This window comes from Neopsephotus bourkii, unplaced genomic scaffold (assembly GCF_033783945.1).
Source record: "Neopsephotus bourkii isolate Nb327-2 ecotype Australia unplaced genomic scaffold, CSIRO-AGI_Nbou_v1 NB_369, whole genome shotgun sequence".
NCBI lineage: Eukaryota > Metazoa > Chordata > Aves > Psittaciformes > Psittacidae > Neopsephotus > Neopsephotus bourkii.
Window position 1 is genome coordinate 1,826,563 of NW_026900875.1, and position 12,987 is coordinate 1,839,549.

A 12,987-nucleotide genomic window follows, 5' to 3' on the forward strand; every position below is an offset into this window, starting at 1 on the left:
ATTGTGTCCATGTAGCCATGGACATTCTGGAGCATTCCCAGCTTAGGCACCATCTCAAAATATGTCTTCTAATCTTCTTTGTTGCTTGAGGAAAGGACCTGGAGTAGGCAGTAAACACCAGGTCACATATGAATCCAATGTGTGCTATCATTGCCAACAAAGCAAGCTAGGTATGGGGTTGCTTCAGGAGATGCCTGGACAGTAGACTGAGATTAGTTATTTTTCATATTTACTTTGTGCTGGAGAGGCTGTTATTCAATCCTGAGTTCTCCAGTTGAAGTAGGATGTGGAAGAGCTGGAGAGGGTCCAGAAGATGGACAGTCAAGAACCTTAGAGCACATGGCCTACAAAAAGAGGCCGGAGAAACTTTGCTTCCTGTGTCTAATGAAGAGGAGACAAAGGAGTGATAAAGTGGCACCCTGTGACTACTGCCAGGGGTAGCTGATGACAAAGCCAAATGCTTCTGTAAAGGTAGCAAAATAAAGTGCCATGGACATACATAGTGGATTGGGAGATTCAGCTGGAGCACTGGAAAAATATTTTCATTGGGAAATAGTGCAGCACTTGAACAAGTCACCAGATAGCAGAGAGTTCTCCATTTTGGATGTTTTCAAGGACAAAAGCACAGTAAACCTTACCCAGTGCTGATGATAGTCCAGTCTCCTGCTAAAAGCAGGACTTGGTAATCTGCAGAGATCCTCTTCTCTTTCTTGACAGTACTGGAGGCTTTTAGCTTCTTTAAGGAGGAAGCACTCTAAAAATTTATTTTTGCTTTGTTTTGCAAAAGCGAAACGAATACCTTGGGGTGCTCATGTCTTGATGTTAAATCACCTGTTGTTGTGAAACTCAGAAATGTGGTCTTTTTTTCTGACTGTTTGTAGTTAGGGGTCTGTGTACTTCCTTTTGTGCAGTTTTAATACACTCAAATGTGTTGCTTCCATTAGCAATCTCTCTGCAGCATCAGTTCCCAGCCATCTGGCAGCAATATCACTCTTCCGTGTGTTAGGGTATAGGTTTTATCATAGGAAAAAGGTTGTTTCCCCTGATTATTTGCAAGGTGCCATGGGCTGAGCTGCCACAAAAAGCACAGGTTGGTGCACTGCTCAGGAAGGAGAAGAAATCATCTAGGGATTTGTCATACTTGAGACTCTGATTTCTAGGACGGCTTGGGATCTGAGGGAGAAAAAGTTAAGTAGATCAGGTTGGAGGAAAAGAATCAGGGATTAACGATTTTGATCCTGGACACAGTTCTTTCCCATTAATTGATTAATTGCTGGCCTTTTAGTTATTTCAGTTTCAAAGTCTGGTTCATACTGCCAGCCCCTTGAGGTGTCACAAAACCATGCTCATGTCCTTGAGTGGGGCCCATGCTGTGCCTGTATTCTGGGCTGCAGCTTGCTTTTCTATTCACAGAAACCCTCTCAATAGCTTGGGGTTCAGACTGCCAGTAGCAGATATGTTTTCTTACAGGGGTGACGGCAGCTGGCTCTTCCTGCAACCATAGCTATTTTAGAAGAGAAGTGGAGTGCAGGGAACCCACTGTAAATAAACCCACCTACACCCATGCTAGCCTCACTCAAGCTCTGCACTGTTTCCTTGTTCACTCTGTATCAGTTTCCCACTGAGCTCAGATCCCTGCTGTTTCTCCCCAGGCTGAAACATATACACACAACACTCTGCAAAGCTAGTACAATTATCCATGTGTCAATATGCTGCCATGGTCCCATTTGGTCTCACTAGGGTCTTGTTGATATCTAACTGCTGAGCTGAATGTTAGTTCTGCATGGTTCCTTCTTGTTCACAGCCAGCATCAACATCCAAACAGCCTGTTCTTGCTTTAACACCTGTACCCTTCTAACCCCTTGTTGTCTTGATTTCCTTTGTCATATGTGGGACTCTCTTGATCAGCCTGATTCCAGTATGTCTCCAACAGCTGAGAAGTCCAGTCCTTTTATCACTTTATTTGATGGGTAAGCTCTATGTTGCTTGGCAGTGCCTTACTGAAGTAGGAAGCCAAGTACTGAGCTGTGGCACAGGCAAGACAATGAATATAGCCACAAAAGAATAAAGGCAGCTTTTTTTTTTTTTTTTTGGCAGAGGGACCTTGAAAATAAATTGTGTACAGGAAAACAGTGTTTGTGTAATGGAGCTTTAGGTCTGAGAATCCTAAAATAAGATTTCTGCATCATTCCGCCTGTTCTTTTGCTGTCCTTATTATTATATTTGCTCTCTCATTTTATACACAAATTCTGAAACATCCATCTCAAAACTTTTCTTTGTGTTGCAGCATCACTCTCAAAAACTTGTATGTCAAGTTGCCAGGAGAAGAAGCTTTAAGAATTGGAAGAGCTGGTCTGGCTCAGAGCTACCTCCTGGCTCAGCTCTCAAGGTTCAACCACAGACTTTGCTGTATTTGAGTAAGCATTTTGGGCTGGCCACCAGGTCTACCTCCTCTATTGCCCTAGTTTCTAACCACTAATTGAAGCCTTGGATTAATGTTTTATCCCATATGATCATATTTGGAGTAGCTGAGGATTGTCTCATGTCACAGAAGTCAAGAATTGGGCTGCTCTCTGGTAAAATTGTAATGTGGTCATTGGAGTTTTACTAGATTAGATAGATCCATCAATCTCCAGGAAGCCAGTATTATGTCTTCTTTTCAACACACATGGGCCAGTGAAGTTCAACTTATTGGGATTTTAAAGCCTAGCTTGTCACCCAACACCGGGATGTGACATGGCTATAAAAGGAAGATTTTGTTTGCCAGCTTTTATGCAGCAGCAGTCAAATTCAAGTAGCCTGCATCTAGTCCCAAAACTATTAATGCAGTTATACTGGGAGAGAAAAGAAGTTTTATGTTTAGTTTGCCCTTCTACCTTTTCACTGTCAAAGCTGATGCAAGAGAAATGAGCTAAAAATGAAACTTAATAAATGGTAATTTTTTGGTTGATACCAACATTGTCCCAGCAGCAGAGTTTTGTTGTAAGAATGAATGTGATATGGGGTTGGTATCTGGTGAACAATATTCATGGTGACATTAACCTGTGAAGCATCTTTGTAGCAGAGAGAAGATGGTTCTTTATGATCATGTTGCTAGAGTCTCTGCTATGGACTTCATGTTTTCCTGTTGTGTCTGAGTAATACTGTACTCAAACAGTACATAAAAAAAAGTCCCATTCCAAACTGGTGTGGATCTGCTAGCAAAATAATGAAGTGTGGGTGCAGCCATGCTGGGGGTGGGGAGGGGATTATTTTCCAGTTATTGGTTATTTAGTTAAAAGAATGGGAACATGCTGCATTCATTTGAGAAACATTGCAACTAGAGAATAAGGAATATAATGTTGCATTGCCAGTAGATGCCGGCATATCTTGAGCAGGATATAGCTGTATTGCTGCAAACCCTTTTGAGCACAGATAAAGTCACAGCTGGAAGTCTGGGTTTAAGAGTAATGAAATAATTGCTTTTTGGAAGGGATGTCTAGAGGTCATCTGGGCCAGCCCCATTTTCAGGGCAAACTTTGAATTTAAATCAGGTCTTCTGGAGGATCCCATGGAAATTTGAAACTGTTAAAGTCAGAGAGGGATGATACTAGTTTATACGTTTTGAGTAATAATTCAGCACAAACAGTACTCTAACTAGGTTTCTTTCTCCTTTAATTCTTGTGATTACACTAGTGATGTCCCACAGTAGGAAACTGGTGAATGCTTTTGGCCCTGTTAAACTGAAGAAACAACTTAGATTGTATTTATTTATTTTATTTTGAGGGAATTGAGCTGAAGATACAAAACTCTGCCTTATCCAGGCAATTGGAAGAAACCTTAAGGGAGAGGGAGAGTTAAGCTTGCTCCAGCTGGTATCTGCTGTGAAAGACTAAAGAAAGGCATCAAGAAATGTCCATAAACAGCATAAAGTGGGTGCAAGCAAAGAAACCTGGTCTGAGGGAGAGATATGTCACAAGGAGCTGGAGACCATGTGCAACAATTTTGCATATGTTCATGAAAGCAGTCATTGGAGGGTGAAAGCATGTTCTATTCTTCTTCATCATGCCTCGGAGTCATGTGGGCGGCTCAGTTGACCCTTGCTCGCTCTCCTCTGCTCTGGTGATGATGGTCACACAGCCTCACACACAGGATTCCCAGTGCTTAGAATTGTCCCTGAAGCTTTTTGGTTCTCCTGGTTGCTGATATGAAGTTTGAAGAGCATAAAGAGCCAGAATCAATTTGCTGCTGGGAGGGTCTGTGGGAGGAGCTTCTTTGGACTGGTTAATGTTACAGGACTTAAATTTGGTGAGATGTTGTGCAGATCAGGAACGATTAAGGGAGTTCAAAAGGAATCCCAATTACCCAAATCACATAATTTCACATATGATGTAAAACTGATGAGGATAAGTACTACCATATGGGAAAGACATCCCAGGAGAGCTTGGGCTAAGTTTGTAAATACCTATGGCACTTCTTACGTTTGGTTAAAGACCTCTAATGAGACCAGAATTTTGTCATTATGTCCTCTTTTGGAGGCCACAAGAAGCAGGAAAGCTTTATGGCTAAAGATCATCAGCCATAAATGGAGAAATAAATTCATTTAACTTTCAAAGGGGAACAGTGCCAAGAGAAACAAGCAGCTTTGGGAGTTTGTAAAAAGCAGATCTCTCTGGTCAGCCAGACCAGTTACTTAACAAAAGTTACTGCTTTTGGCTAATTAGTGAAGTGGCGATGATGCAAAGAACTGCATTTTAGCAGGGCATTTAGGTTTGTGCTTTTGGGAATTTCAAGCAAAAAAAAAAAAAGAAAACGACAAATAAGCTTAGAGCACAAACATCCAGTCTTTTGTATATTGCACCTCTAGCTGAAAGGGGCAATGTGTGGCATGATTTTGCATCGTGAAGGGTGTCCCCTTGGTTCAGTGCTAGAGCTGATCTTTAAAACACAGTTGGAAGGTGAAGTAATGTCAAGGATTTTCTCTTTTGAGTTTTCTACATGGATGGAAGAGAAGGAAGAGTGGGGAGCATGCAGTCTGCCCTTCTACATATGGCTCATGTAAGACTTCAGAAGCAAACCTTTGTTATCCAGGAAGGGGGTGTCTTGATCATGCTCCTGAATAGCATCAGAGAGAAGCCCCAGAAGGGCTTCCAGTTGCATTACTGTGAGCAAACAAGGTCCTGATTCGCTGTATCTGGTCAGTCACTTGGCCTTAGCAGTGATGGTTAACTGTGCATGGGTGGTACTAAGACAGAACATCATGGACCTACATCAAGCCCAGTGGATTTAGGAAGGAGTGGGATGGAAGACAGAGCAGACTGTCTGGAAGCACAGACTGTTGTTGCTCGTTTTTTGTCGAACACTGTTGCTACCCTCTGTGAAGCATTAGCTTAATTAACTCAGGGACAAATTCTTCTTTCTTGGCAAAGTCCATCAACATCCAAGGAGTATTTGCTCCATGTTATAAATATGAAAATGAAATGAAGATTTATTTGGGTACAGTCTAATCACGGAAGAGCCAGCCTGTCGCAGAGATGAATGTACTAACAATTTCAAGAGTAGACAAATTGGTACTCTACTCTTCCATTGCTTATCTGATGTGAGGCTAAATTGGCTTGGAACCCTCCTTGTTTTACCTTTGCTTCTCAAAGGTGAATGACATCCTGTAATTAAAAGAAAAACCAAACACTTACTGCCACACACTTAAAAAAAAAAAGGGGAAAAAAAAAAGCAACAAAAAAAACCTTGTCAAGCTTTTATTATTGCCTGGTGTTATCTTCTATTGATATTCCTGGTCTGACAGTTTTAGATAATGCAGTCTCATCCTGGGATTCATGGATTCCAGTTCCTCTGCTGAGGTGTGTTCTTTCATGGCTAGAATTTTCTGAACTTGCAGCATTAAGATTGTCCTAATGATAGAACCAGAGCACATTGTTTTCCTTATTTATGCAGTGGGATTTCAGTCTTTGCTCTTAATGTTATTTATCATGGTTAGTCTGGTCTTATCCTCTGCCTCCAAAAGTAGGTGATGACTAATGCTTCCAAGGAAGGAGGGATAACAGAACCTCGGGCAGCCACAGCTGATTTCAGTCTGTTTTTTGGCTTTGATATTATTCATCATTTTACCCCTTCCATTTTAAGTTACTGTTCTTGAAAAAAATGATGTTATGCTAGCTTAGCATCCACCATTTCATAAAAGGTAGCTGAAAAATTGAATAGAGTTCAGAGTAAATATACATGAATGAACCGAGAGAACTCTGCTCTTCACAGTGAGTTTAATTGATACTTAATTTAAATGTTTTGATTTAATTTAACCAATGACCTGGCTTTGTTCTGAAAGGATCTGCATAAGGAAGAGAGGCAGGTCTATAATGCAGATGGCAGAGCATAACAGAATCCAGTGGTTAGAAGGAGAGCTAGATAATTTAAAGCCAGACACAAAGGAGAAGCTGTAATTATGGTGCTTAATTGCTTGCTCAAACAATTTACCTAGTGCTGTGGTGGGTTCTCCAATACTTGCATTCTTTCAGTTGAGGCTACGTGTACTTCATAACAAATATTCTTTAGTGCAACATAAGCTTTGTGGTATATTAGTTGGGTAGATTTCTGTGCCTTGCACAGTGCAGAAGGGCTAGATGAGATGGTCAATGAGAAGAGCTTTCAAAGTAATGACATAAGGAAGATTTATGCTAGTTTTGTTTGGGGTGGGGCAGTATATTTGGGAAAAGGGATATTGCCAGAATGGTCAGTGAGTAAGGAGTCACAGGAAAAAATTGTAACAGCCAGATCAGGAATGGAGCTGTTGAGTTACTGGTGACCAAGGAGGATGGCTGTGTAAGAGTAGCAGAAAGAAATGCAGGTGGCTTCAGCCAAGACACAGCACTGAGTGAGAAGCAAGAGGTTGCTGTCCCTCTAGGAGGGTTCCCAGGGACACACGTTCTGATGGCAAAGGTTGTTCCAGCCTGGCTGTGTTAAATGTTGGGTGGCTAGATTCATTCATGTTTGTGAGGAAGGGGCGCACTGAATGCAAAGCGTGCCTGATGAATTATTTGCTTGGAGCAGAAATGTGGGAGCCACTGTAGATTTCACCTACAGTTTTAACTTCTCAGTGAGAGCTCTGTGGTCTAGCCATTGGGTTGAGCAGCAGAGGGATCAGGCCCTATGAATTTGGCATCCAAGGAGCAGTGAGCTACTTTTGCTGGACAAGTGGCTTGTCCAGCAAAAAGTGGGTGAAACTCGCTATTCTTCAGTGGAGGGGTATTGCTTTTGAAGACCAAAGTGATCAAATTGGGTTTGATGGTTTTCACTCCATCTGCTATTACCCTTCAAGGAGGAGGTTGCTATAGTCACCCTTAGAAGTGGATAATGCAGCTATTCTAACAGCTCCATCCCTGACAGCCAAGGCGAGCAGATGCACTTCATCATATTGCCCCCTGCCAGTGTGCATGATTGTGGGGTGTTTTTTTTCAGTCCTGCTTCTTATGTTCCCCCAGCCCATCCATCTTGATGCTCCTTTTGTTGCATTTTACCCATTCACTGGTTCTCTAAAGCCCGCATCATCCAATACAGTTTGTTCTATTTCTCCTCTCAGTTTCCCAGTGACTTTATCCTTCTTGTGACCACTAACTTCTGCAATCTCGCATCCCACATGTACTTAGAAACTTCTGAAAACATTACTGTTTGCTGTATAACCAGCAGAAATAAGTTGGGTTTGGTTTTTTTTTGAAGGAAACACCTCAAAGACAAAAGTGAAACATGCATTTGCTGATCGTGTTTCCTGGCTAGCCAGAAAAGGACAGCCTTTACCTATTGAAGGTTCTCATCCAAATGGAGGAACCACAATGATGCAGAGGCGGTGACATATGTAAGAGTAATTTTAGAGTAAGAGGATTGGTTATAAGCCCAAGTTTCCCTTTGCTGTTTTGATTACTTGTTCGCATCACAAAATGTTCATCTGTTTTTCTCCAGAGAAGCTTCTGATTGAAAACCAGGCAATATTGCAAAGAGTGATGAAGGAGCACAAATGGCTTTGTCTGAATTAGCCAGGGTGCTCCACCATAGACAGCTTTGCAGAGTGGGGCACTGTGCCCATCTACAAGCCACTGCCCTTTATATTTTGCCTTGTTCTTAGCCTTTTGACAGGTTAAAAAAATGGGGGTGTGGAAGAAAGAGAGAAGGAAACAACAGCAAACCCATAAGTTTAGCTTCAGCTGTTAAAAAAGGATTAATTTTTTTTTTTTTTTTTTTTTGATCTCACAAAGGAGTTAGGCTAAATTTAATTGAGGCTAGAGAGCTAGGGCTGGAACAGATGAGGAAAAGGGAACTTGCTGAAAACATCGTCAAGGCACAGATACCAAAATGAGTGGCAGCAAATGCATAACAGAAAATGAGAGGAGGAGAATGCGGAAGAGAAAAGGCTAATGGGGAAACAATTAGAAAATACTACCACCATGAAAACAAATGCATTAGAGGGTAGCTGGGAGGGACCTATGTGCCAGGTTATAGTGAGCAGTTAAGCAATTGAGTTAGGGTAGTGTGGTCTTCATGCTCCCAAACTGTCCATAAGAATAGTCTGCTTTTTAAACTTATTCCTTGAGATTCACATCGTCTTCAGCTGTCACTAGCACTGCGCAACGTGGCTACTGAAGCAGATATTCTTGGTTTGTGCATCACTCAGCCCATCCCTGCCATAAACCTGACAGACCATGAGAGCTCCGTGGGACCAAGACATGTTGCCTGGGAGCTTAAGCCACAGCTAGGGAGCTTCCAGAACAGGAATGATGATAATCTGGTCTATACCAGGATTTTTTTTGCTTTGAATTAGTATGGAGGTGATGTCCAGGGTCTGATGGTGTTTCATGCAGCAGAATGCTTTTCATATGAGATGTCAAGCCAGAGGCTAAGAAACGTGTCAGAATAAAGCTCCAGGATGCTTTTAGCAATGAGTAAGGTATAGTCATCTTTGAATGTAATAACTCTGCAGAGTGCAGAGTTGTCATATTTAGCTCTTAAGGCTCAGTGCCCTCATTGCTTTCTGCTCTTAAAACCTAGATAGCTGCCTAAATTTTATTGATGTGTTTTACATTTCTGAAGGACATGGGAGGAGGAGGCAGGAGTGTAGGTGAATCTTACTGCTTGAGTGGCGTTGTTTTCTAGGTCCATCAGGGCTGGTGTGGGTGACGGGAAGCACAAGGCGGTGGGAGCATGGTTTGCGTGCCTTTTGCCCTCACCCGTTGTGGTTGGTTTCCTCTCCAGCCCTGTGGAGAAGACCTGCATTTCGCTTCTTGCTTTCAGAATGATGCTCAGCAGTGTTAATGTAAGGTCAGGCGTCAGTCATACAGGGGAAGAAAGTTCTGTCATTGCAGCTCAGTCCTGGATACTTGTCCATCTTCAGGGTGCTTCTGCCATGCTCCCATTTACCTCATTAAAAGCCAGTCATGATGGCTTTCACTGGTATCAGCTGTCTAGCGCAACAGGCTCACCTTCCAGTGAGCTCACCTACCAGTGGTAGGAATCGCTAAAGTGCTGTGTGCACGATGAGTGGTCAGACTGCACCGTGAGGAAGAGCCACAAGTGTTAGAACCAATGTTTGGCACTTACTGGTTCCTCTCCCACACAAGAAGTGATGGAGGTATAAGATGACCACAGATTGTCTATCTACTAGTTTTGGGTCAGACATTGGGACTTTAAGTAGAAATGACTCAAGTAGGAAATCTGTTACCTGGAGTGAACTTACCGGGCTGGGATAAGCACGCATACGTATACATCAGTTTTAACAGTCATTGCTGTTAGCTTGAGATACTGTCCCCAGATTCCATGTGGACCTTGCTCCTTTCCCCAAGAGTGACTCAGCATTGCTAACAGCAAATAGCTAGGACAAGTTATAAATTCAGGAACCCACAGGACTACTTTTCCTGGTTTATACCCAAGAGATTTCATTTGCTTCTTTGATAAAGGACTCAACTGAATTTGCTCCACCACAAAGCATGTAAGATGCAGATGTTTTACCAGCCAGGATGAGTGGGCAAAATAGCTCTGCTTCTAAGTCCCAACAGCTTACTCTTGTAAGCTTTTCTGGTGATCTGTGTGCCCAACTTAGGAGAAAAGGGAAATGAAGTGTGATTTCTGTTTTGTTTTCTCTAGACAGACAGCCTAGACTATCAGGTAGGTAGGCTATCAGATATTCTGCCTTCTTGCCTAAATGTTCCATATAGTCCTGGGGTCTGGTTGAAGAGCTTATTGTTGTTTGTTTCTCTGAGAAGCATGTGTACACAGAAGTCTTAGCTGTGTGGCACCAAGAATATGCCCAGGTAGACTAGGAGTGGGCCTGTGGCTGCCTGCATTCCTCCCTCATATCAATGAACTGTATGTGGCTGCACTTCTCAGCTTTGGAAGCAATTCAAATAGAAGGCTGCATGCGTGACCACAGAGCTGTGTCAGAATAGTTAGTGTTGTAGGATTGTGGACTTCGGTAATGCTTTCACTCCAAGGTGGTCTTCACCTTTCATCTGTCCCCTTTCCTCTTCCCCCTCTTCTGAGCGCAGAAAATTGTTCACACAAGCTAATACAGCCCTTAGTTGCCATGCTCAGCAGAGCTACAGCTCTCTCTTGCATCTCGTCCCTGGTATATTGCATTTGCTGCAGTTACAGACCACCTCTTGCAAATCCAGTTGCCTCTCTGCATTGTCCCCTTGTTCTCAGATGGAAGAGCTTTTCTGCAGTGGCACTCTGCTACATGGCCCGGTTCTGTTACTTGCACTGATCCTTTTCCGTGATTAAAACAAATCTTTCTTGGTTGGGTCATAGGTGCCTGCTGTTTTCAATGGCCTTGAGGAGTCCTAACACCAAAGCAGAGCATGGGCAAAACTGACAGGACAAGGGGAAATGGCTTTAAGCTCAAAGAGAGGAGATTTAGATTAGATACTAGGAGGAAGTTCCTCACTATGAGGGTGGTGAGACACTGGAACAGGTTGTCCAGAGCAGTTGTGCCTGCCTCATCCCTTGCAGTGTTCAAGGCTGGGCAGGGCTTTGAGCAACCTGGTCTAGTAGAAGCTCTCCCTGTGGCAGGGGTTTGGAACTAGATAAGCTTTAAGGTCCCTTCTAACACAAACCATTCTGGGACAGAGGGCTCAAAAGCTTCATAATTAGCATTGGCTTTTGTCTGTGTGGTCTCTTCATTTCTTCATCGCATCTCAAATCCAGCTGTGTAGGACCATCTTGATAGTACTGTAGGACCATCATCACTGCTACCCAGCAAGTGTGGTTTGTGTGTAGAGAAAAGCACTTCTTTATTGCAATGAACAGGGTGGTTTGTTTTTTTATGAGTTACATTTTCAGTAGCATCTGAGTCCAGTTCTCAAAAGTGATGTAGGCTTTTAAGAGGCCAAAGCCAAGATTTTCATAAATAAGTAATGATTTGGGCTGCCTCCCTTTTCTGTTACACAAGTTGAGATGTCTGGAAGGAGCCTGGTTGTCAGCAGTTGTGGAATTCTGGCATTTTTTCAGAACTGACATGCTTTTAAAATATCTTAAGCTGGGCATTCAGAAATGGAGGCATCAGGAATGATCAGCTGCTTTTGAAAACCTTTTTCTTAAAAGTTTGAATGAAAATCGCTGTGTGCATTCTAAATTGCATGTGAAAAAGTACTAAAGGTGTATTTTGGAAGTGTGTCTGCCTATCTGTGACTACACTTGTCCCCAGAGCATCTGCACTATTATATATTAATGTACTCACAAAAGCTGAACAGTGAAAGGCAAATGTATCACTACTATGCTGAATGGATGGTAGGATTGATGGGCTTCTCCAGGGTATCAGCCTGTATCCATTTTAGTTTGGAGATGAAAATAGTAATGGTTTTGCAGGTATCACCAATAACCTGATCAGGAATTCTGACCTCCTGGGGAAAAAAATACAAGTTTATATTTTAATTTCTGTACATTAGGACCAATATGTTTAAAGATAAGTATGTGCAAGTTAAATATGTTAAAGGGTTTTGAGATTTGATTTTAGAAGCCTGCAGAGTAGTAGGTTCGCAACTGTATTTCCCCATCCTAAATTGCTAATATACTTGTGACTCTCATCATCTCTCCTCTCAGATCTGAACCATGTCCCACCCGTCCTGGCTGCCACCCAAGAGTACCAACGAGCCTGTTGGTCATGTTACTGCAAGGATGGAGACCACACACACCTTTGGGACTCCCAGTATCTCAGTGTCTACCCAGCAGACACCGAAGAAGTTTGCGCCTGTCGTTGCCCCCAAGCCAAAGTACAACCCATACAAGCAACCAGGAGGTGATGGTATGTATTTATTATTTTTAGGAATGAACCACAGCAGTTTGATTCTGACTGCTAACACAGGCTGTTCTTGACGTGTTCTTTGTTGATCTGTTTGTGGGAGCCTACTGGTTTGATTCAGGTTGTTTTTAACCTTTTCCCTCTACTATGGAACACTCTTGCATATGAAATAATTCTGAGGACGTTTACGTAGCCATCGCAAAAGCCTTTGGAGTGGTTATGTCAAGAGAACAACCACCATGTCTCAGCCTTCCTCGACCTCCTGCTGTAGAAGTCCTCCTCTCTTCACATAGTCCAGCAGCAAGTGTGGGAGTTGGGTTCTTGGCTTGTGGACATATGGAGGGAGGGAGCACAGCTGGGGATGCCTCTGGGGTTTGCAGCTGGAAACCTGCCAGTTAAATGCCCCTAGCTGAATGTGGAGAGTGTGTGATGGGACCTTCCTGCAGCAAAACAGTGAAAGACAAGGATTTTAGGATAGTAGTGTCTGTCTTAGAGTGGCCACTTTCCTTTTCTTGGTGATTTACTGTGGCTAGAAACCGGTGGAAAACTTTTCTCCCTTCTGCTCTCCCTCTTCCTCCACAAGTGAAATCTTGGTTGTATTCAAGAAAATAGGCAAACCTTTTGACTTTTGGTTTTGGATGCTCTGCTTCATTCCATCACCACTTTTCCCTATTTAGTGTAGAGAGCAGTAAGATAAATATAATCTGTTTCTT

The 12,987-nt window shown here is 42.7% G+C and overlaps 1 protein-coding gene across 6 annotated transcripts in view; it reads left to right on the forward strand.

Moving 5' to 3' along the window:
* LOC133209908 (lipoma-preferred partner homolog) overlaps nucleotides 1–12,987 on the forward strand; it is a 313,797-nt gene that overhangs the window by 91,521 nt on the left and 209,289 nt on the right. For 5 of the 6 annotated variants that reach the window (XM_061348850.1, XM_061348844.1, XM_061348846.1 and 2 more), the window contains one exon: nucleotides 12,076–12,277. In XM_061348850.1, the coding sequence (XP_061204834.1) occupies nucleotides 12,085–12,277 (193 nt within the window). In that variant the 5' untranslated portion in view covers nucleotides 12,076–12,084. Of the gene's footprint in view, nucleotides 1–3,119; nucleotides 4,437–12,075; nucleotides 12,278–12,987 lie in introns of those variants that run through there. The other variant, XM_061348848.1, reaches the window with a different exon arrangement.